The sequence below is a fragment of the Kwoniella bestiolae genome, chromosome 6, assembly GCF_000512585.2.
Source record: "Kwoniella bestiolae CBS 10118 chromosome 6, complete sequence".
Classification (NCBI taxonomy): domain Eukaryota; kingdom Fungi; phylum Basidiomycota; class Tremellomycetes; order Tremellales; family Cryptococcaceae; genus Kwoniella; species Kwoniella bestiolae.
The window spans coordinates 742,980-766,048 of NC_089246.1; the positions used below are offsets into that span (position 1 = coordinate 742,980).

The 23,069-nt window shown below is 46.9% G+C and overlaps 9 protein-coding genes across 9 annotated transcripts; 3 read left to right on the forward strand and 6 right to left on the reverse strand.

Moving 5' to 3' along the window:
• Window positions 1–520: 520 nt before the first annotated feature.
• Window positions 521–3,722, reverse strand: I302_107472 (uncharacterized protein; the record flags this gene model as incomplete). Its single annotated transcript, XM_065870465.1, has 16 exons — window positions 521–585; window positions 755–863; window positions 950–1,035; window positions 1,124–1,159; window positions 1,263–1,482; window positions 1,577–1,698; window positions 1,751–1,828; window positions 1,896–2,002; window positions 2,087–2,204; window positions 2,352–2,516; window positions 2,573–2,631; window positions 2,687–2,695; window positions 2,757–2,947; window positions 3,061–3,141; window positions 3,256–3,569; window positions 3,671–3,722. The coding sequence occupies 16 exons, from the start codon at window positions 3,720–3,722 to the stop codon at window positions 521–523; spliced, it is 1,812 nt and encodes a 603-aa protein (XP_065726537.1).
• A 536-nt stretch (window positions 3,723–4,258) lies between these two features.
• Window positions 4,259–4,819, reverse strand: I302_107473 (uncharacterized protein; the record flags this gene model as incomplete). The annotated part of the gene is made up of 3 exons (XM_019193395.1): window positions 4,259–4,403; window positions 4,463–4,750; window positions 4,812–4,819. 3 exons carry the CDS (start codon window positions 4,817–4,819, stop codon window positions 4,259–4,261), a joined length of 441 nt encoding a protein of 146 aa, XP_019044872.1.
• Window positions 4,820–5,631: 812 nt separating this feature from the next.
• I302_107474 (uncharacterized protein) lies at window positions 5,632–7,435 on the forward strand (the record flags this gene model as incomplete). The annotated part of the gene is made up of 7 exons (XM_019193394.1): window positions 5,632–5,689; window positions 5,767–5,903; window positions 5,985–6,047; window positions 6,167–6,474; window positions 6,627–6,804; window positions 6,925–7,060; window positions 7,257–7,435. 7 exons carry the CDS (start codon window positions 5,632–5,634, stop codon window positions 7,433–7,435), a joined length of 1,059 nt encoding a protein of 352 aa, XP_019044871.1.
• A 310-nt stretch (window positions 7,436–7,745) lies between these two features.
• On the reverse strand, window positions 7,746–9,011 carry I302_107475 (uncharacterized protein; the record flags this gene model as incomplete). Its single annotated transcript, XM_019193393.1, has 3 exons — window positions 7,746–8,102; window positions 8,297–8,442; window positions 8,696–9,011. The coding sequence occupies 3 exons, from the start codon at window positions 9,009–9,011 to the stop codon at window positions 7,746–7,748; spliced, it is 819 nt and encodes a 272-aa protein (XP_019044870.1).
• A 445-nt stretch (window positions 9,012–9,456) lies between these two features.
• Window positions 9,457–11,700, forward strand: I302_107476 (mitochondrial-processing peptidase subunit beta; the record flags this gene model as incomplete). Its single annotated transcript, XM_019193392.1, has 6 exons — window positions 9,457–9,522; window positions 9,630–9,833; window positions 10,072–10,369; window positions 10,599–11,109; window positions 11,221–11,374; window positions 11,494–11,700. The coding sequence occupies 6 exons, from the start codon at window positions 9,457–9,459 to the stop codon at window positions 11,698–11,700; spliced, it is 1,440 nt and encodes a 479-aa protein (XP_019044869.1).
• Window positions 11,701–12,135: 435 nt separating this feature from the next.
• On the reverse strand, window positions 12,136–13,434 carry I302_107477 (uncharacterized protein; the record flags this gene model as incomplete). The annotated part of the gene is made up of 2 exons (XM_019193391.1): window positions 12,136–12,221; window positions 12,351–13,434. The coding sequence occupies 2 exons, from the start codon at window positions 13,432–13,434 to the stop codon at window positions 12,136–12,138; spliced, it is 1,170 nt and encodes a 389-aa protein (XP_019044868.1).
• A 963-nt stretch (window positions 13,435–14,397) lies between these two features.
• On the forward strand, window positions 14,398–15,462 carry I302_107478 (uncharacterized protein; the record flags this gene model as incomplete). The annotated part of the gene is made up of 1 exon (XM_019193390.1): window positions 14,398–15,462. One exon carries the CDS (start codon window positions 14,398–14,400, stop codon window positions 15,460–15,462), a length of 1,065 nt encoding a protein of 354 aa, XP_019044867.1.
• Window positions 15,463–15,958: 496 nt separating this feature from the next.
• I302_107479 (uncharacterized protein) lies at window positions 15,959–17,670 on the reverse strand (the record flags this gene model as incomplete). The annotated part of the gene is made up of 3 exons (XM_019193389.1): window positions 15,959–16,667; window positions 16,852–16,973; window positions 17,173–17,670. The coding sequence occupies 3 exons, from the start codon at window positions 17,668–17,670 to the stop codon at window positions 15,959–15,961; spliced, it is 1,329 nt and encodes a 442-aa protein (XP_019044866.1).
• A 609-nt stretch (window positions 17,671–18,279) lies between these two features.
• I302_107480 (uncharacterized protein) lies at window positions 18,280–22,214 on the reverse strand (the record flags this gene model as incomplete). The annotated part of the gene is made up of 9 exons (XM_065870466.1): window positions 18,280–18,651; window positions 18,761–19,170; window positions 19,249–19,325; window positions 19,452–20,700; window positions 20,762–20,996; window positions 21,053–21,115; window positions 21,170–21,211; window positions 21,275–21,344; window positions 21,415–22,214. 9 exons carry the CDS (start codon window positions 22,212–22,214, stop codon window positions 18,280–18,282), a joined length of 3,318 nt encoding a protein of 1,105 aa, XP_065726538.1.
• Window positions 22,215–23,069: the final 855 nt, after the last annotated feature.

A 23,069-nucleotide genomic window follows, 5' to 3' on the forward strand; every position in this document is an offset into this window, starting at 1 on the left:
TTACACTTGCTTTTGCTTTCTCTTTCGCCGCTCTTTGTATCTAGATATATTGCTTTCCTCTTCTGATCCGGTTTTTCGATAATAGTTCTTGCTTGGACATTCCATTTGGTTCAAGTGATATAGCTTTACCATAAGCTTGAGAATACACGTAAAAATATCTAGTCTTGTTAATTAATTGAGTTAAATAGATAAGACGTAAATAGGTATATAATGTTTATTATGGTATGGTATGGTATACAATTATTGGGTGCATGATATATAGCATCGAGTAGCTGTATCACTAAGGCCTGGTTGCAAGATTTATCATCATTCATTTTCATTATATATTCATTATATGTCGTTTCTATTATAGATGAAGTCTAAGAGAAACCTACAGTAAGTCTATGCAGTACAAAGTAGACAAGCGAACGAGTATTTCCGATGATACATCGGAGAGAGGTATTCGAGGGATCGGCGGAGGAACATGGGATGGGATCTGCGCCCTAGGACCCATCCATTGAGATTGAGATCGGATGATCCATCACCTGAAATTCAGCTTGATAAGGAATAAAAGGATATTCATCGATACGTGAACCGATGCCCAGCCTAAACAACCACATTCAATCAGTATCATATCAGTCAACATTCCCCCAATCTGAGTGATGTTTGTAAATGTGTGAGTAGAGGACTCACCACAAGCAGGCACTACAGTATAATACACTCTATTAGCTCACACTACGACCAACTCAGTGAGTGAATTACCGGACACACTCACCCAACTCGGGATACTCTCTCATCTCATCCAATCCAATCTGCGAGACATTCACGCCGAACGACAAACCCATGAGTAATCTAGCTATGAACGAGCTTATCAATTCGGAGCCCTGTCATGTCAAGGTGCGATATATCAGCTACGATACACTGCTTGGTATGAACCAAGCAGGGGTTGAAAGCAGAGTAGGTTACTCACCCAGATGATCGAGGAGGCTATGAAAGTTAGGGGGAAAGTATATGGATCTTCTGGAGTGGGATCGAATCGGAAGAAGGCATATATATCTAACAAACGAAAACAAAACAGGGTTATAGAATTAGCGATCATGATCTTGGCTGCCTAGGACAGTCTAGAACAGTAACACCGACTCACGCTGATTAGGTCCAAAATGCAAGATTGATAACCAGCCTACCCAACACCAATGCCAATTCCAAATCAGCTGCTCATGGTTTTTCACGCAGGTGCGATGAAGGGAAGATGGAGTCCGAAAGAAAGATGGACGGTGACTTACCCAGAAATCCCACCATAGTCACATTCTGAGCCAGCCCCCTACAATAAAAGCTCGTAGCTACATTTTCGACGTGTTCTTCCCATGGTGTTGGGTACCCTACTAATACCTGGAGTAGACGATGGTATGTATGTGACATCTGAAATGGGAAGATTATGATGACTGATATAGAGGAGAGGAGTTGGACGGTAGCGTATTGGGTTGGTGAGCGGAGACGGGCGAACTGTCGTGGAAAGTATCAATCAGCTTCAAAGACTTTAACCGTGATCGTACATGACGATTGGTTGGGATGGTAGAAAGGTAGAAAGGGTACTGACCAAATTACGATAAAATACATGGTACACTAGTTGGAAGAACAATTTGTATAAGAATAGCAGAGCTCTACTCCGCACTTTGGACGAGAGGATGAAGAATGATATCTGAGCTAGAAGTTGGACCGCTGCGATGAATGATCAGCCGGCGTTCATAGGAAAGAGTAAAAGTGGACTCACTGATAACCCATGAGTACACCCAGGTACCAGCATCCAAAGAAGTATGAGGCAGAGTCGTAAGATACAGACTTGCGTATGCTACATACACAGGAACTCTTGATCAGCTATTCCATGCCATAATAAGTAGTGTAGTAGCTGATCTCACCTTGCCCCGCTATGAGGGAGAAACAAGCAATAGCCAAACAAGTCATGAACCATAGGAACCTCAACCACGATGCTGGAAAGCGTCGCGAGAGATGACCGCCTAGGAAGCTGCATAATAAGACAATATCAGCTACGATCAAGGTGAACTAGTGATACCACATGATGACTTTGCTGCCTCAATCGGATACTCACATCTGCGTGACGGTCGATAACGGTTGTCTATACGTATGTCTCTTATCCCTCTTCAGTTTTGAGAAACACGCTATAGCAGGCATCAACATTGCGATGAATGATAGGGTTACCCAGAAGGCTATGTGAAGTCACCAGAATCAAATTAGCAAGATTTCGATCTTACAAATACCATGAACGTGGGACATGTTGTTCCATTCGACTACCCTGCTCCTCGACCTCCTCTCTCGCATTTCGCGCCCAATAGTATGTTGAAGCCATCACTCACTCTTCCGTTCCCAGTCTACCCCACCATCCACAGGATCCTTATTACTCTCCCACCTCTTCCTCAACCCGAACAAATCTAAATGATGGGCTGATAGTCCTAGTAGTAACGTCGAGGACCACGTCAGGGCATAGGAGATCTTACCGCCTAGCTTTGATGGCCACCAGTCTGATACAGCTTATCAATCTCTGGCCACTTCTGTCAAACAAGGAGAGAACACTCACTCAGACGATAAAGCGAGAAAAGGTTGGTGATGAAGAACAAAGCCACTGCCAAATACATGCTATCGAGGATTTAGCAAACTTCACATTTCGAATCTATGCTCAGAGCTGACTCACCCAAAATACCTGTCTCAATGTATCCTGGTCAGCTTCGGTATGCCACGATGGTATTGGGAAGCTGACTCACCAGATCAAGAAGAAGTAGAAATTTACGTCCAGCGGTAGATCCCTGTCGTCCTCTCCCCCTTCTCCGCCTGTAGCAGGAGTAGATACAGTCGAATTATCTTTCGGTCGTTTAGGCCAGGATGGTATTTCGGGAAAAGGATCGTCTTTGTACGGATCTGAGACGGGGAAAGGGAGGGAGACCCAGATCCATACCTGTATGAATATAACACATCATTGCAATAGTCAGCGGGAATCCCAAACCGGGGAGGAGGGAATACGAGGAGATGCAAATAGATAAGATCCAGTTTGAGAGATGTAAGACCTACCGCTACACAAGGTAAGACCACAAGCACGAGATGCCTCTTCCACCATGATTCCAACCATGCATTTACGGTCTTCCTACTTGGCTAAACAGGTCAAAAGGGAGATCAGTATTTTCATACCTTTTGCAGTACTCCGGTCCACACCTGACGGGAGGGGGATAAAATAAGTCATATAGCATGAGGAGGAGAAGGACCCACCCGAAAGAACCACCTCGTCCACCTCTCCTCCCCCTCTCCTCCAACCCCACCCAACCCCTGCTGGCCCTCAACCCCACTCAACCGTCTCAATTTCCTCTTATACCTCTGACCAGGTTGACCAAGATTCAAGTGAGAGGTGACAGCTTTCAAATCTTCTCCCAGCGATTTGCCCTTGCCTTTGCCCTTGGCTTTCCTGTCTCCATTTTCTAGTGGTTTGTTCTTGCTTTGCGTGGATGTTGAGGAAGATGGGTCAGAGGGCGGAGGGAGGGGTAGGGAAGGGCGGATTTTTGGTCTGTGCGGTGAGTTTGTCTTGTCTAGGCATACATAGAGTATCGTCAGCACATCATATAGTCAGCAGTCCGGATAGGTGGGACCGGAACGAGACGAGACTGTCAAACAGGAGGGGGATGCTTACCCCATAATCTATCTTGCGCTCGCTCGGAGCCCTTCGAAAGAGGTGTGAACATGATTTCTCCTGAATTGCTTTTCTTCCTGTTATAGGCAAAGACCTTGATGAGCTATGCAGCTTTTTCAGCCTCGGAGTGATCAGCGGTAGAGTATGGTCATTGTTATCCTTCTTGTCCTGCGTTGGTGTTCGATCAAATGCTGAGTCAAAGAGTAGCGGTATAACAATTATTGGAATGGATGATAAGTTACGATTGAACGTGCTTTCTATGTACGCGTCATACTCACATCAGCTCGGAAATGTCCGTGCTACTCGTGGCGTAGGGAACTATATGAGTGAGTAACGACATGATACTTGAATGCATGAGTACGAATATAACTCTGCATTATATACAACATAAATGCGAGTCAATACTCATAACCGTGATTATATATACAATGATAAGGTGATAAAATTTGAATTTAGCGAAAAGAAAAGAATAGAACAGACGCAGGAATAGGGAAGTGGATCATCCATTTGATCTACAGTATGGGTGATTTTGACTTGATCATCTCGAACGGACGTGTGAAGGGTAGAATAGTTCCAGGCCATAAGCCATTATTCTGTCAAATATCGAGACCCCTCGACAATAGGTCTAGCAGGTAATCTGTAATTCCATGTCCTCTCTTTACCTTGTTCGATGATCTCTCCAACTGTCACCGTCGAGGTTTTATTGGTCGATTGAAGATCTTCGTATATCCCACTGACCACGAGATTGCAAGTCAGCACCGAATATCTGCGAGTATGACATATTGTACCCACGATAAGATTTGGCCTTTCGCCGAAGGCTGCATATCCTTTCCTATCTCCGAGAAGATCCTGGTCATGTGAAATTCATTTTTGGGATCCCAAGGTTGTTTGTCGATTATGTGTGGATCGTATGTTGAGGTACTGCCCATACTTGGTGAAGAGTTTGAGGGTGAGCTGGGTGAGGTGGGTTGATTGGAAGAGCCAGAGCGAGAACCGAAGCCAGCATTGGTACTTCTGATGTTGACCGGTGGGGTAGGTTGGATGGGTCTCAATTCGGATGAGGATGGGGATGTGGGTGAGCTGACGAGATATGGTCAATAGGGTTTAAGCTGGATGGGCTGACGAGTATGTGATCACTTACTTTGTCATCCTGGAGTACCAGTTATTCGTGCTGTATGTATGTGTTGTAACGTGTATGAAAGAGTAAGTACGATCAGGAGGGTAGATGTGAAAGAAGAAAGCAGAATGGATGATCATGTCGTTAAATTATGAGTCAGTATATATACCTGTTTGCAATGGGTCATATTACCACTGGCACTACCAACACAAACAGAAGCCATGTTCAACCTTTCTTTTATTTGGTATGTCCTTTGTCAATCGAATCAAAGGATGGGGCGTGTCTCACTACCACTCCTAACAAGTTACTCGGTCTATGCGGCGAGTTGATCCGAACGACGTCAGTAGTCAGTACGAGAAGATCCATCAAGATTTACACTCTACACTGTACGCTATACTTCTCTGCTTTGTCTTCTTGATGTGACGATCGTGGTCTTCTCGATACAATCGAGACATACAATCAGTCCAACGGTGAAATCCTACAAGAAGGCCAGTCTAGTAGAACAGTTTTTTGGGATTTAGATTGATCATCTTGCCTTGTCATCGATCATCATGCCTTCTTGGTCGTACGATTCATGTCATTGTGAGAATGTGTACTATGCATCCTGCATTGTGAATGTTGCTTCTTCTTGACTGACTTGGACATGCCATGCACACTCAACCGGTCCGAGCGTTACCACGTGGAGAAGCTGCCGCGGGATCAAAATGAATTCTGATCCGTCGCATATCCGTCTCGACCGTCCCCAAGCTACAGAGTAAGAGAATGAAAACATCAAATTCAGTCATTTATACCTTCACTCCTTCACTCTTACTCGAGCCATTGCGAAACCAGACAAGACATAAAAATGAGAGGTTCATCCCAGCTCACAGGCCTGATACGTTCCGCAAGGACCTCATCAGCTCGTAAGCTACCTCACCAATCCTCAACCCAACAGGGCCAAAGATGTAATAGCTGACTGATCCTGGATTTAAACGCATAGCCCTTCGAAATGTCCGATACGCAACCACTTCGATGCGTATGCCCGCCATGTCGCCTACGATGACTGAAGGTGGGATAGCGAGCTGGAAGAAGAAGGAGGGGGAGAGTTTTAGTGCGGGTGATGTATTGTTGGAGGTGGTGCGTGCTCAGCTCAAGAGAATGCTGGTGGTATGCCCACGACACTACGAGCTGATATGTGGGTTGATTTTTATGGAATAGGAAACGGACAAAGCTACGATAGATGTTGAATCGCAAGATGATGGAGTGATGGGTAAGATCATTGTGAGTGAATGTCTCTTCTCAATCTTATACCTCGGGGACAGATCTCAACGTATCGTCTCGTAACTGTCATCGACACTCTGGGGTGCAGAAACTGATCTATCTCTTTGATGCTTGTACAGGCCCAAGACGGCTCATCGAAAATCCCAGTCGGTCAAATCATAGCCATCCTAGCAGAAGAAGGCGACGACCTCAGCTCAATCACCGTGCCAGAAGATCTATCTCCTCCAGGCCAAGCTCAAGGTGAAGCTTCAGCATCTGCTTCTGGCTCAGGTAGCGAAACCCCAAAGCAAGAGAAGGAAGAACCCAAGAAGGAGGAACCTAAGAAGGAGGACCAACCATCATCATCAGCTACTCAGCAGCATGAGACGGGACATGGTCATAAGGAGATCAAACATTCACAGCCTATTTTCCCTAGTGTAGCGAGATTGTGAGTTTTGTGTCACCCTATCTGACCTGACCATCCCTATGCCACTCACTATCTGCCTTATCATCTGACCTACATCCACATGACAACCCACAATTCCTTCTTTTGTTCAAAGTGCACCTCGACTAATGATGTATCACTTGGCACTCTCACAGACTCCAAGATTCCCCTCTCTCCTCCGAACAAATCTCCAAACTCAAAGGAACAGGCCGACACGGTATGCTCACCAAGGGCGATGTCTTATTGGCATTAGGAAAAGTGAAGAATGCTTATGGGTCGGCGGAGAAATTGAATTTGGATGTTATGGGACCCAGTGGAAAGAGGGCTAGCGAGGTGCGTTCATTTACCTCTACATCTGATTTTCCGATCGCCCCCTTCTGGATTGCGGTCATCATTCTAGCTTCTTGGGCACTTTGAGTAATCCATGCTGATTCTTGACTTCATGATCCACAGAACAAGGCTACCTCACCCAAAGATGGCGCTGCTCCAACTAAGAGGGAGGAACCCCTCGATGGACCTGCTTTACGTAGATTGATCTTGGCTGGTTTGTCGAGGGCCACTGAACCTGCTAAACCTGTTATTGACCATTGTGAGTTGGCCTTTCTTTTATTGACACTGAGTACTCTCTTTTTCGGCATCATCTTCCACACTCCCATTGGGAATCCCATTGCGCAATTCCCACATATCCTTTATCCTCTACACGTCAATACATCTTGTTATCACCATCCCCCCTCTCATCTAGCTGTAAAATATGAAATATATACTAATCTCCAATTCCCCTTCAGCCGCCCTCCCACTCTCATCAGACTACGAATTCGACTCTATCATCTCACCTTACGCATCGCTCTTACCCCCTCCCAAACCACAAGTGAACATCCCCTCGGCAGATAAGTTGGCGGAGATTGAGAGTACTGGATTGGGTGGAAGTCCAGCGAAGAAGGATGAATGGGCTGGGTTGTTCTAGTGGTTATGTAGGGGTTGGAGACAGATGTTCATTTGCGTGATTCATTTCCCTTGTACATTGAAAGTCTGGGGTTATTTGCTTGCTGCCAAGTGAGAGAGTTTATGCATTGCTTTTTCACGAGATGTCGAAAGTGCTCTTGTTCTTCAGATCTCTTAGATTTCTTCGAACAATTCAGGATGCACACTCGGCTCGGTGCATTCTACTTTCGGTTTATTTCATCTGATGAATACTACTATTGCTAAACAAGCTCCAACCAAAACAATCCAGTGAGAGTCATGATATTGTTCATATCTATATCATATTCCGACTACTACTTCTTGACATTAAAAATACTCAACAGCGCAAAACACCCATATAACAACCCCACAGGATAAGCCACCAACAGCCTCTGATGATTCATCCTCAGCACCACAACGAAAATACTCGATGCAGAGAAAGTACACCAAGCAATAGATAGACAACTGAGTATATACCCTATAGCAGAGTCTATACCTATCCCCATACCGATCCCACCGAGCCCTACCATCGGAAGGAGACAGTACCCTAGTACCGAGGCGGTGCGATAGGCATCGATGCCTGTTTCGGACATTAGGTTTAGGAGGAGGTAGATTGCTGTGGTTCCTAGGAGACCGACGCCGTAGATGTAGGAGAATTGGGGTTTGCCGGACTGCGGGTGGGTGGATGGGTGAGGGTTAGCGAGTGTTCTGGGGTTTGGGTCATGAGTGACTGGGAGCTGCGTGGTGGATGGCACGATGGTAAAGAGAAAGATGTTTGGGTTTGGAGGAGGGCATAAAGAAGATTGTAGGACGGTAGGATCGGTTTGAGATACTCATATTATTGGGTAAGGAAGACTTAACTCACCAGAAGTAAGAAGAAAGCAAATGCAAAACAAAACACGAATGGACCTGCCAGATCCGCATCGTCCATTATATTCTCGTTGACTCTTGCCAAGGGGTTGAGCACTGTTAGGGATTTCTGTAAGATGTGGGAAGGGTTTATGCCGAGTTCTGTAGCGTGTAGTGTTATAGGAAGATTAGCTATAGAGAGCTCCCTGATTGTGAATATGGGATATGGAGGGAGATCGCTCTTCCAATTAGGGTTCAAAAGATAAGACATGGAATCGATGACTATGGCGATATATCTCCTTCATAGCCCCTCCTGGATGTTGAAAGAAAAAGGTAACCACACAAGAAGTTGATTCTCCTCAGATCACCACTCCCCCTTGAGCAGATAATGATACACTAAAAAACATTCACTCACCCTCCATCAGACTAGGTTCACCCTCAAACCCCCCCGTCCCAAAGGCCTCCCACCACTTCCCCTCACCCAACATCATCCTGCTATTCGCCATATTCATATTCCCCGTTGCTCCCCCTACTCCAAATGCTGAACTTCCCATCGACCCTGACGCACCTCCTGGGCCCATACTACCTTCCAAGGAAGATCTCGAACCGGGGTAGTAGGGTGAGCCGGATGGTCCACTTGGTTGACCGCCGAAGAATGCCAAAGGTTCGGAGGATGAGGTGGGGGCGTAGGGTGAGTAGGAGGAGGGGGGTTGTTGGAATAGGTGGGACATGGTGTTTGGGGGTAGTGACGAGAGATGAGATTCAGTCGGCTTGAAGTCTGGTCTAGGGATGTTTACTGTTCTATTTTGTTTCTCCCGTAGCTGTTTGAGAGTGCATCGATATGCAGCTGTTATGGTCTATATTCAGTTCAGTACTCCTCAAGATGAACGTAGCAATGCAGCAGCAAAATACGACGGTGACGTGCAGGTACCTTGCTCGTCGCGTGTCACATTTGTAGTTGGTGTCAAGTGCCACACTGTCGGGATTACCGGTGGTTTACTATTATTCCGAGTTGCGCCGTATTCTGTCGAAGCTTACTGGTTGATGGTACAGTAGCATACTGCCATTGGCACTTTGAGCAAAGCATTAGACAGACGATCATCATCAATTGATGATATTTACTAGATATCTACCTCTTACTCCTACTCATCCTCATCATCTTACCTACAACCCAAAATGGTAGCATCAAGACTCATCTCGCGGGCACTTGCTCGACCACCCGCTCCAAGGGTATTGAAGCCTGTGAGCATATTATCCTCTCTAATCCCAACATCGAAGGCAAAATCCGTCAATAATGTACACAACTTCACTCGCTGATATCGTATTTGTTTTCTTTCCATGTGTTACAGACCCTCTCAAGATCCCTCGCAGCCGTACACCCAGTGACCCTCCCATCCCTTGACCCAGAAACCAAGACATCGGTATTATCAAACGGTCTATCGGTATCGACGGAGACCATCCCAGGAGCTCAAACTTCCACTGTGGGGTTATGGATCGATGCGGGTTCTAGGGCTGATGCGGCGGATGCTAGTGGTACGGCGCACTTTTTGGAGGTGAGTGTTTTAGGTTTTTATTGGTAGCTAGGGGTGGGATGGGGGTGTAGGATTATCTGGCAGTCAGGGGTGGGATAGGGGAATACTATATACTTCAGCATATAGTAACTCATCCTATATGATTATAGGAAGAAGATTGAAGCGTAGTAGAGAAGACATCAGGATCAAGGGATATCAGCAGGAATAACGAATCACATCACAAAACACACATGCTAACCCATACATTCTCCCCCAACAGCATCTCGCATTCAAAGGCACCAAATCCCGATCCCAAACCCAACTCGAGCTCGAAGTCGAGAACATGGGTGCCCACCTCAACGCCTACACCTCGAGAGAACAGACTGTCTACTACGCCAAGGCGTTCGACAAGGACGTTCCTCAAGCTGTAGATATCTTGTCTGATATCTTGCAGAACTCAAAGTTGGAGGAGAGCGCCATTGAGCGAGAGAGGGATGTTATCTTGAGGGAACAAGAGGAGGTGGAGAAGCAATTGGAGGAGGTTGTTTTTGATCACTTGCATGCTGTTGCTTACCAAGGTGAGTGGAGGGTTTGCTAGCAAATTAAGTGAGAGGAGAAAGAGGGATGAGATGGAAGTGAAGAAGAATATACCCTCTCCATGGGATGAGCGTGTAATAGTTATCCTTAGGGTTCTGGATCAGGAGAGAACAGTCACAGAGAGCATTGTGATGATAGTAGAGGGAAAAGGAAATCTACCTTTGAACAATCACCTGTACAGCCCACTGACATCCTTTCTTTACTCCCCAGGCTACCCCCTCGGTAACACCATCCTCGGTCCCAAGGAACACATCAACTCCATCTCCAAATCCGACTTGCAGAACTACATCTCCAAGAACTACACCTCTGACCGAATTGCCCTCGTAGGAGCCGGTTCGATCGAGCACGAAGCCTTGGTCAAGCTCGCCGAGAAGCACTTCGCCAACTTACCTGTATCCTCCAACCCCGTCCCATTAGGTGGTCAGGCCCACGCCCCCACTGATTTCCTAGGTTCCGAAGTGAGGATCAGAGACGATACCATGGATACTTTGAACTTGGCCATTGCTGTTGAAGGTGTATCATGGAAATCACCAGATTACTGGCCCATGTTGGTCATGCAATCCATCTTCGGTAACTGGGATAGATCATTGGGTGCCTCACCATTATTATCATCCAAACTCTCTCACATCATCTCGAGCAACAACCTCGCCAACTCTTACATGTCGTTCTCTACTTCATACTCTGACAGCGGTCTTTGGGGTATCTACATGGTTTCTGAGAAGTGAGTGTGGTTTCCATTCATTATTCGTGATTTCTTCTTGTCAAATCCAGCTCTTTTGTCATTTCGCTCGTAATGGAACGAATGCTGATGACTTGACTTTACCCTCCTCAGCCACATGAACATCGATGATCTCGTCCACTTCACCCTCCGAGAATGGACCCGAATGTCCATATCCCCAACCATCGCCGAAGTCGAGAGAGCCAAGCAACAACTCAAGGCATCCTTGTTATTGGGTTTGGACGGTACCACCGCGATTGCTGAGGATGTAAGTTATTCTTCTATGCAGAATTATCTTGCCGCTCCAATCAGATATAGACTTGATATGTCTGTCTGACCTATCCACTCCACGGTAAATCTGAGCTAATAATCATGACCTCACTGCAGATCGGACGTCAACTCATCACCACCGGTAAGAGATATACCCCCAAGGAGATCGAGCGATATGTCGACGCCGTCACACCCGAGGAGATCCAACGTGTAGCTAGGAAATACCTCTACGACAAAGATATCGCTATTGCCGCTCTTGGTCGAACTGAGGGTCTATTCGATTACAACCGAATTAGAGCTGATATGTCTTCTATGATCTACTAAGCTTGTTATAGAGGATTGGTGGGACGGGATGTAGTGGTAGAATTGATAGGGAATATAAGTTATATCAAAACATATGCATCTATTCCTGCTGAATCTTGGCGTTGTGCGATTTACGTCTTTGAGGTATACCTGAGCAATGGATATAGAATCAACTTTGCTGGCATGGAGGTTTGATCCATGGACATATGAAGCTCAGTCGATGCTGTGTTTTCATCAGTGAATCGCATCCATCATATATATGCATCCTCCAACATAGCTATGATAGGACCATCATAAAAAACATGATTGACTACAAGAGTATGATTGTCTGCCCACGCGCCACGCCACGCAGCCCAATGAAACGATATCCAATCCCAGACGCTAACAGATACTCCAAATGGATTGTAGGAGAGAAGAAGCGATAAGACTTGTGGGAATATGCTTCCTCGTCCCCATTCAATAAGGCTTGAACCGTCTGTTCTTCTTGAGCTCTTCGACTTTTTGCTTGTCCGATTCGAACTTTGAACGCAATTCGGCGAGTTCTGGGACGGGGAGAACCAGGACAAATCAGCATTCGCACAAACTTATCATCAACTGCAATCCCTCTTGACAACATCTACCAAGTCGCGGTAGTAAGGTAGAGAAGTTGGATACGGATAGCTCAAACTCACCCTGTCGTTTCCTCTCGTTCCTCTGGAACTTATAAAAGTCCTGTAGTTCCCCAGCCCCGCTCCCCTTCTTCTTCTTATTCTTCAACTTGTCCTGGAAATTTGTAGAAGCCACCCCGACCCCACCCTTCCCTTGACCGAACGCATCTCCCCTAGCTCCTGCTCTGCCATACCGCCCTGATCTCACCACTACCGTAAATCCATCTTCATCCACCAATGCCCCCGCACCCGATTGTTTCGCTCGGGAGGAAAGTAGGAGGGAATGGAGGTGGTCGAACCTGTCCATTGAGGAGTCTGCGAATGCTTTTACATATTGCAGATCTGGTCGAAGGGAGGTATATAGCGAGGTATAATATTCCAGCCCTGTAGGTTCACTGGGATATTTAGTGAGAGATAGAGGGGATGGAGTGGATGACATCAGACGGGTTATGGAGATTGGATCTAGGAAGATGATGTGACATGATTTACTTCCTGAGATACCATACCCCGTTGATCTGGGATTGAGCGGTGGGAGGTCTACGATCTCGGGAACGGAGGGTGGTAGGGCGTTCTTGGCTCTCTTGCGCTCTTTGCGTTTCTGGTTCTTGGTGAGTTTAATCGGTATATCACCTTGGAATTGAGGTTCTGCTTTTTCCTGCTCTTCTTCTCCTTCTTCCTCTTCCTCTTCTTCCTCTTCCTCATCCTCATCTTCGGAAGACTCATTATCCTCAACTGGTAGTCCCCTAACAGCCTTCTCCAACACATTGACCTCACTCCCACAGCTTCCCATTCGAACATCCTCTACTATCCCCCATTTACCAAACACCCCTCTAATATCCTGTACGCCGGCATCAACAGGTAAGTTGGTAACGAACAATGTCCTATCCTCTGGAAGTTCCCCCTCGGACGACTTGGAAGTGTGAGGTCGGGCGTAGATGTAGTGTCTTGTTGTTTGGGGTTTAGTGGACGATGAAGCAGAAGGAAGGTCGAGGGGGATGGGTAGGAAGGAGGAATATAATTTTGGTTTTGACTGGTCCTTCGATGAGGACGCAGCTTTTGAGGGTTTCGATTTGAGAGTGGTCTTGGTTGTACTTGTTGATTTGGGCATTGTTGCTGATATGTGTATGTTGACTCGTAAGGTATCATTCACGATGAAATACAGTTAGTTAATCTTTTATCATGCAAGTTTCAACTTTTTAACGAAAGGTGGGGACGATATATGCGGCGAGTACCGCCAGATGGCTCAGATTATGTAATGGCTATGTGGTTAGGACCGGTGATCAGATTCAAGTTACATCTTGATCTCTCATGCATCGCAAGACAAGTAGTGAGGGAATAGAGTGCTGACTTATGACCATGCAGAGCAGAAATATTGCGACGTATCAACCAGTGGTGGATTCTAGTGAGCATGAAGTTGGGACATACAATTATGACGAGTGAATTCAACATACCTTAGAATGTATAATCTGAGAATGGCATTGTATATATACAGTATGGACATGACCCAGTTCAAATCATCATTTGGGTACAAGAGGAGACCGAGCGATACGGACCGGCGAAATGGGATCAAGAGTATGAAAGGTCCTCATACATCACATCCCATCATTTCAACACGAGTAGAATACTGCGTTTGCCCAGGATTAAGAGGTAAACGTATAATCCTCCGAGATAAGCGTCAAATGTCTCTGTTACGCTTCTCAAGACCGTCGCTATCAGCTGTCGATCCCGGCCGCCGCCAGTGCATAGCCTTCAGGCTACAAGCTATGAATGACACAAAGGTGACACAGGTACGCTTGACATGCATCGGAGTACTTAATGCTAGGGTAGTAACTTGACATGATATCATTAGGAGCCAACCTTATCGGCCGTAATCTTTAAGATTAAAAAAGCCAAGAAATCCGCATTCCGGCATTAGTCGAAAGCGGTGCGTTGGCATGAGTCAGTACCTGATATCATAAGTTATCTACAACAGACATATATAATCGACCTTGTTCAGTTTAATCCTCTATCCTACATTCTCATCCCAATACCCCATACCAATCTGTGTTCGTATAATCACCCATCCTACACAATGTCCGTCCAAGAACAAATCCGATCTTCCCTCCCCCTCCAGACCTCCCTCCTCTCAACCCTGCGCGAGACGGACCACTCCATCCCAGACCACAAACAACAACTCCTCTACATCACCGACCTCTCTTCCCAACTATCCACCCTCACCACCAAGCTCAAAGCCCTAGACAAAGTACGAGAGAAAGAGAAGAAGGAACACATAAGCTACCGCGATTCGGTGTTCAAGCGGTTCGCCTACAAATCCACTGGACGCAGGGAGAAATTCGAGCAGAGGGCGGAGAAAGAGGAGAAAGATTATTTCGACAACCTCCGCGAAACGCAGCTGTTGCAGGATCAGATCAAACAACTGTCTTCCCTTCTTGACGACGCTAAATCCACCGAGACCCAATTGAAAGGATTAGTGGATCAACATAACGCCGCACAGAGAGAGCTGGATCAATTGTACGATTCAATATTCTCTGGTCAAACTCCCAAATACCCCGATGAGGATGTCCTGGAATCCCAATCCAACGACGCACTATCATCATACCATTCTACAAGACAGGCAGTAGAGGCAGAACAGCAAGTCAAATCCCTCCTCGAACAGGCCAGTCGGGCTATGCGACTATCCCTTAATCACTTGAGCAGTGCGGAAGGCTACTCAACATGGGATATGTGGGGGGGAGGTACAATGTCAGATATGATGGAGCGGAACGAGCTTTCCTCTGCGGACCGTCAATGGGCCTCGGTCCAGATGTTAACTCAACAGGCCAAACATCTTAGTGGGTATGTGAGGGATTTGCCGGCGGTGAAGGTAGCAATGGGGAATATCATGTCGGATGTGTTCTTTGATAATATTTTTACGGATATGGCTTTCCACGAGAAGATTAAGCAGAGTCAGTATGAGATGAACGTTGCTGCTGATGTGGTGGAGAGGAATAGGCAGGAGAATGAGATTAGGTTGAATGGGTTAGGGGGCGAGTTGAGGGGGAAAGAAGACAGGTTGGAGAGGACTAGGAGGGAGTTGCAGGAGTTGAGGAGTGAGATTTTCAGGAAGGTAGGGGAGCAGGAGGCAGGGCAGAAATAAGGGGGATATCAGGTCGTACGAACAGAGGGAATGAAGGCATCGAGAAAATTAGAATAAGGAAAGCAGTTCATATCATATTATATTTCGCAGAGCACGATAATTGAATCATATGTCCAATACCTACCTTACTTCTCAACCAGCTGGTGTCCTGCGGCCTGGCGATGGCTTAAAAGGAGACTTGACTTGTCAGCGTTTGCACATACCTGATCTGCAGCTTTGAGCTGATACAACACATGTACATTGCAATGCAGTATCGCACGCAATATCCATCCTTAATCGCTTAGTCGCAATGAACAAGAATGATGATCATGCATTTCTTCTATTGTACATCTAGGTACCTCGTATATGTGAATGAGAAATTTCGATGAACTTCCCTCTTATGTTTTATAACATACTTTATATATAGATCTCACCGTCATCTCCTCTGTCCCCTTCTCACTTTCCTCCAATACAAACTGCCTCCCTTCCTTCGTCATTGATCCACTTCACAGATCACTCATCGATGCAAATTACCTCTCCACTCCGTCCCCTTCTCCCCTTCCTTCTTTTCCTTATCGCCCTTCACCCCCTCCTCCTTGTCGGACTTCTCCTTATCAGCCTTCTCCTTATCCGCCTTCCTAGCTCTATAATCAGCCTGCTCAATAGCCCTGACCACATCAATCACCTCCAGCGCGCTCAGCTCAAATGTCTCAGCTAAGAGCGGTACCTGCGAGGGAGAGAGGAGTAAAGAGGGATGTTGGGCTTTTGATTTTATAGGTCCTGCTTTTGCTAATTTCCCTTCTTTCTTTTTCTCCTCCTTCTTCTCCGAGGACGATGGGTTGTACACCATAGATTCGGGGGTAGTCGTCCCATCAACAGCCGTTCCACTTTCTCCCTTAGCCTGTCCCGGAATACCCGCCTCATCCGCTCTACTTCCGTCCCGTACGATATTGGTAGTAGTATCCGTAGCTAGATCTTTCAGGTTCTCCCCCTCAGAGGAGGTCTGATCCGGTGCATTGTTCTCACTTCCCTCGATCCCCTTGGAGGCATAGACCTTGGTCAGGTCCTTGGACTCTTGCTCAACGATCAGACCGTTTTGTAAAAGAGTTTCGAGGTAGACGGCCCCGCGCCACGCTTTGTAGTGCGACCATGCTCTCCAGAGGACGTAGAAGAAGGGGAAATTGGGGATGATGGGGATGATCGCGAAAGGCCATGTGACGGGGATACTGTGCAGAAGTGTTAGCGGGTTGTTGGCGAAGTGTAGGAGAATAAATGGGATAGAGGGAGATAGAGTCGTTAATCACTGCTGAGATTGGTGTGATGTCAAGAGGCACGTTGGAAGAAAGACAGAAGCGGACGGTACGTATTTAAGACGTTGATAGTCGAGTTCATATGATAGAATACACTCACAAGATCAAAGACCTCTGCATCATCTTACGGTGGTACGGTATCCTATGTATCAGGAATCGATGCAGTTTCGGTAAGAGCGGTGGGAGGGTAGTTCCCTTGATTTCCGGACGTATGAGGGGGATCTGGTAGATGAGCAGAGGCAGAATAAAGTCAGCTCATAAATCACATATATTGGATCATCGACGATCCGTATATACAGTCTGATCCCTCTCTCAGTGACCAAGTCGAGACGCATCTGGTTGACACCTTCTATTGAGACTTTCCCTCTTCCCTCCAAACACACGAAACAGAGAAAAGATGAAGCAATAAACCTAAACCCACCTCAACCCTCTCCCCCACGACCTTCCCCTCCTTATCTACCTTCACCCCCTGCCCCTCCTTAATTGCCTTAAGCGACCACTCCTCAAACTCTATCCTATCCATAAGCTTCTCCCCCCTCTCATAAAACCAGAATGTCCATGAGTTCTTAGGTTTTTTGCCGAGGTTCAACCACGTCTCGCTAGCTTTATTCAGTGCTCGCGAAGTGAGGGAGGGTGGGCCCTGCGAGGGGAGTTGGGCGGGTTGGAGGGTTTGGAACAACAACAACGGAGTTTTGGCAGATTCACCTTGAGCCGTCGATGGGGTTTTAGACGGGGTTGAGCTGGTATTCGGCGGTGCGATTGGTGAGTGCGAATCGGACGTGGGCGTAAGTATGGGATTAGGAGGTGGAGATAGGGGGAGAGAGTGGGGTTTGGGAACTTTGGCTAAGGGGAGGGCGAAGATTCGGAATGGACGGGGTGGTTTGGTTGATGAGAGGGCTTTGGGTATCTGGGATGACATGGTGGGTTCTTATGAGTATTCGTACTGGGTGATTGTAGTTGGTCTGACTGTATGGTGTATGGTGTATGGTGTATGGTGTATGCTGTATGCTATATTCTACAGTGAGATGTGATATATGATATATCTGATGAAACTAATATATGATGAATTGCAGATCTGCACCTCTGTCTGTTGGAGATGAAAATCATCAACACTCTCTAGTCGTTTGTTACATCCTAGATTCAGGATCGGATCCTTTCTCCGCGCGTGGTGGTGTTACCTGTACATGGTGCGTCATACATCCGGCATAACCGTGTAGGTCAGTGGTAATAACTCATAATTATCCCCGAGGTAGCAATGGACAGATGGTTCACGAGCAGGTAGGGCATGCATACAGTGCCATCCATCTACATATGGAACAGTAGGCTCACCACCACTTGAGTCGCTGCTCGAACGACGAGAGTTGCAGATCAGATAATCGTGCATCAACATCATAATTCATAGATCTCTCATAACCATCCGCAATCCCTTCTTAACCAAATGAAGATAGAAAATACAACCAAACCGTAAATCAAGTCCATCTTACCGGAAGAATAGAAGCACAGCGATAAACAGCCAACCTCCAATCGATCACCCTACAACACCTCTAGCCCTCTTATTCTCCCTCCCGGCATCCGCATCACTCGCAGGGTTCATAAAACTCGAACCACTAGGAACAAACCCAATAGTAATCCCATTGATCATTCCCATCCCCATACCATTGCCCATATCCATCCCCTGCTGAGCAGTACCGGTGTCGGTACCATCCCACTCAGTAGGAATGACAGTCCCGTCGTCATTCAGCGCTTCGATTGGTCTTTTTCGATTGTTCCCATTCCCGTTGCCACTTGGAGAAACGAATCCACTTGACATGGCAGATGAGTCACCGAATATTATACCTGTCCCGATGGATCCGTTGGAGAGACTATTGACATCTGGCATCATACCTGTGGCTAGGAATTGCTACGGTCAAGTCAAAAAGGTCTAATCAGCAGCTGACTTGAAGTTGAAGTAATGTCGAGATGGCGCGATAAAGGGAAGGTATGTGAATCAAAATAAAACCCCCACTCACCTGCAAAACCAGCTGATAAGTCTCATCGCTCCACCCACTCCCAGCCAGAGGGTTCCGCATCATGACTTCCTCATCATGCTCATTCTCCCCATCTATCCCACCCTCTCCAGCACCTGAACCGGAACCATTAATCATATTGTTATTGGCCATATCACCAGCGCCACTGAGCCCCATCAATAGCCCGGCATTGCCCTGATTCTGAATAGTCGCAGCGGAGATCGCAAGAGCCTCTTGGACATGTTGGTCCGACAGGGGCGGGACACCCACAGAGATCGGAATGATCTTTTCGTATATCTGTGCTTGACGTAGGTGCATCAGGTGTTTATCCAGTATGAGGAATAGGCCGTGTTTGGTGAATGGTTTAGCCAGGATATCGTTCATCCCTGATCGAATGTATGAATCCACGTCCTCTATGAGTTGGGTAACAAGCGCATGTCAGCCAGTCTGTCCTTCAGTCGACATTGTCATTTCAGGTCACGATCACTTACGAGGTTGAGCATTAGATGTCATAGAGATGATAGGTGTGTAGTTATCGAATTGCCGAATGAGCGAGGTAGCTTTACGACTGAGTCATCAAAGCAGAGTCAGCGATCGTTCCAATACTCTCCAAAAAGACCCATCTTCAAGACATCGGGCGCATGTCGAGACCAAAAGTCTATGTCTATGTCTCAGCTCATGACAAACCACTCACCCATCCATATTCGGTCCAAAGAAAATATCCATCAAGACCAAATCGTATTTATCCTTATTCATCTTCTCCACCGCCCCCTGAGCATTCTCCACCGTCTCAGTCACACACCCGAATTTACTCAGAAACTTGCTCGATAATTGTCTATACACTAGATCATCCTCTACAACCAAGATTTTGGGTGTAGTAGCCCAATGAGGTTTGATGGTCGATCCTCCACCATGATGATGCGTGGATTTGGGTGAAGATTTCTTGCCGAACGGTTTCGAACTTGAACTTGAGCTGGGATGACCGTTGATACCGTTCGTAGAAGGAGCGGAGATGACATTTCCATCGACAGGACCAGAGGAAGTAGCAGATACGGATACCGCAGAAGTACCTTTGATATCGCTCAGATCGGCGGTCTCGAACCCACCCGGAGGAGGAATCACCATATCTACAATTTGGGATGCTTGAGCCTGTTGGGATACTTCTGTAGTCTCCTGTTCTTGAATGGTGTCCAGGGCGTTCGAGTCTCCTGCACCCATGGAAGTGCTTGTAGTAGTCAGAGGAACAGCGTTCCCTTCCTCTGTGAATCGACCAGTGGGGTTATTGACTCCTCCACCACTCAACACATCATACATCATCCTGAGTGTCGAACCATCCGATGATTTTCGATGATACATTGGCAAAGGGGCTTGATTACCTTCCGTCAACCATGCAGGATTTTCAGCGAATATCGGTGTCATACCTAGGGGTTCGCCATTATATAAAGTTGGCATCTCGGAGGTCTGTTCGACAATCTCTTCCTTGGGGATGATTTGATCCGCTTGTATCGGTGCGGCGGTAGGTATAGCCGTAGGAGGGGGTACGATCGCTTGTTGCTGCTGTTGAGCGGTCGGAGGAGGTGCAGCAACCGGACCAGAGATGCTGCCCATTCGACTGGGAGCACCGGAAACATGCCTGAATCCTCCTGCAGACCCAGGAACAGGCCCACTGATACTTCCCCTACTACCCCTACTGGCAGTTCCATCCGTTCTAGGCGACGTCTGCGAGGTCCCGGCATTGTTATATAGAGGATTGAACGATGGTGTAGCACTCATACTGTACTGATTGGGTATTTGGGAAGGGTACGAAAGGGCTGATACAGGTGCACCGTAGGCTGTCGATGGAGCTGACCTCGGTCCTGGGGCTGCGATAGAGTCGAAGGATTTGAAAAGGTGGAGTATACGAGGCGAGTAGTTGCCCTCACTCATAGGTGATCCGGATGTTGCTGAATAAGTGACGGGATAGATTAGCTATAAACAGTATACAGTATATAACAGCTTAATTACCTCTTTCATTAGCAGCCAGATGCCCTATGACCTCTTTCAAGACACTCATCACTCCAGATTCCCTAGCTCGAGCCTCCCTGACCTCTTCTAACGCTCTGTCAAGCTTACTCTCCAACGTCACTATTCTGTTCTCCATAACATTGATCCTACTAGCATCTTCAGCCGAAAGGCCGAATCCCTTGGGAGATGTATCATCCCCTTCGCCGGCGGTCTTACGAGGAGCTACTGCTTTCCGCTGCAAAAGGTATATCAGATATGAAATCCATGAGTAATGAAAGAACGCTGACTGACCTTTATATTCTCCAACTCCGACTTCCCACCAGCTTGGAAATTGGGATGTTGGAATTCCCATACCTGTTCAGAAACCGTCAGCTATTGTTGAACCGCTCGTTGCGATAAGCAGCTCACATTCTCCTTTATCGTTCCCGATTCTTCATCAACATGTTTGATCTACATCAAATTCATATGTCAGCCCGGATTATGGATTCATATTCTTGAAGGACGAGTGCGTACCTTTGAGAATCCATACTTGTTGAGCTGTCTAACAAAACTCGAAAAATTGGAATGCCTGAACGTCTGTGGCCTGTTTCACCCATCGTCGGTCAGTTTGAGGACCTGGAGTAAAGCGACCATGCCATTGAAAGCTGACTCACAGGACTTTCGTCGTGAAATCGTTCATATCCCAAACCACGAAACTCATCCCGCCTCTACCCCAACCCACTGAACCTCTCTTCCCGTCCTTCCCTCTTGGCTGACCCGCAGCTTTCCCTTTTCCATACACCGCACTCTCCTCTTCCAACATCTTGTACAACTTCTTGATGAACTCCGATGGTCCTTGTTGACCCCCTCCGCCTGCTGCGTCGTTACCAGCAGATGTATTTGGTCTTTTCCCATTCTCATTAACCACAGCTACGTTCTGAGGTGGGTTGCTGCTCTTGGGTCCAGGCCCAGATACGGGTGCAGTCCGACGATCAGAAGTCGATACTAGATCTTCTAGCTTTACACCTCCCCTAGAGTTGGACGTCGGAGTAGTAATAGGTTGAACAGATGACCAAGGTACACCCGGTTGTTGACGAGGTGGGAGAGGTTGAGAGGGAGATGATCGTGCAGGTTGAGCATAAGCTTGGTATGGATCGACTCCCGTAGTAGGTCTGGATGGCCCGGCAGCGGCATTGTACGCTTCTATAGGTATACCCCCGGCTGAACCTGGGGGACCTGGACCTGGGATGGGACCAGCAGTGGTCCACCCGCTATTTATAGACTGTGGATGTCGTTCAAATGGGTATATATTTGGATCGGGTGGATAGGCAGTAGGAGGCGGTGGTAGACCTTGGTGCATTACTGGTGGTAAGGGGTTGGAGGCGAGTGGTGGAGGGGGATTACCATAGTAGCCTGCGGGTGGTTGAGGTGGTAGTTGATGAGGGTAAGGTGGTCCGGACGGTATCCTCGACATGGTGGATGGAAAGTTCGAACAAGGTGAAAGGGTAAGAAACTGAGGATGCGCCTGATCTCACTCGGAGGACCGCTCTAGAACTGGATGTTAGATGAGATTAGTTGATGAACTTGGAAGAAGCAGTGTTGATGCTTTTAATGAAAGTGGAGTACGTAGAGGTGGGGTTTACAAACAGGATTTACCAAGGTCAAGATACAAAGATAAAAAAATGGGTGGTTGACGTACGTCTCGGTGAAATGTGCGATGTGATATCCTTCTGTCCACCTCCTCTGGATTTAGAAGATATGATTATATCGCCACTACCTTTTCTCTCTTGTGCATGTACCGATGTCAATGATACAATGTGATACGAGATGTATGGATCTTCCGTTTTCACAAGATTTATGGTATGCTATAGTGTGAGATATGAATAAAGGAGGTGAGATATTGGAAAGGTGAAGAAGGTTTTGAGCATCAAGGATTGGACGAGGACAATAGATGCACGATGTACCACTGTACCGCATCATCAACAACATGCATACACCATACACCGTACTGCCAATTTGATCCCGCTCTCTACTGCGATGCTAGTATGCTAAATATCCGAACCCGCACGCTAAAAGAGGGTCTCATCCATCAAATTTTCACCATCACCCATCAGCCATCAACTGGTCAGTCGAGCATATCCATACAGTGGCACAGAATACCATGAACGATCTACAAAGAGTATGCATTCCAACGAGCAGCCTTCCCATCCTCGACAAAACAGAAGCAGAGGTACAGTCAGTACTCAGAACTCGTATAACGAAACCGATAAGCCGCCGACGTCTACGGGAATCGTGTTATGAAAGGATGACGTAACAACAGAAAAGTGGC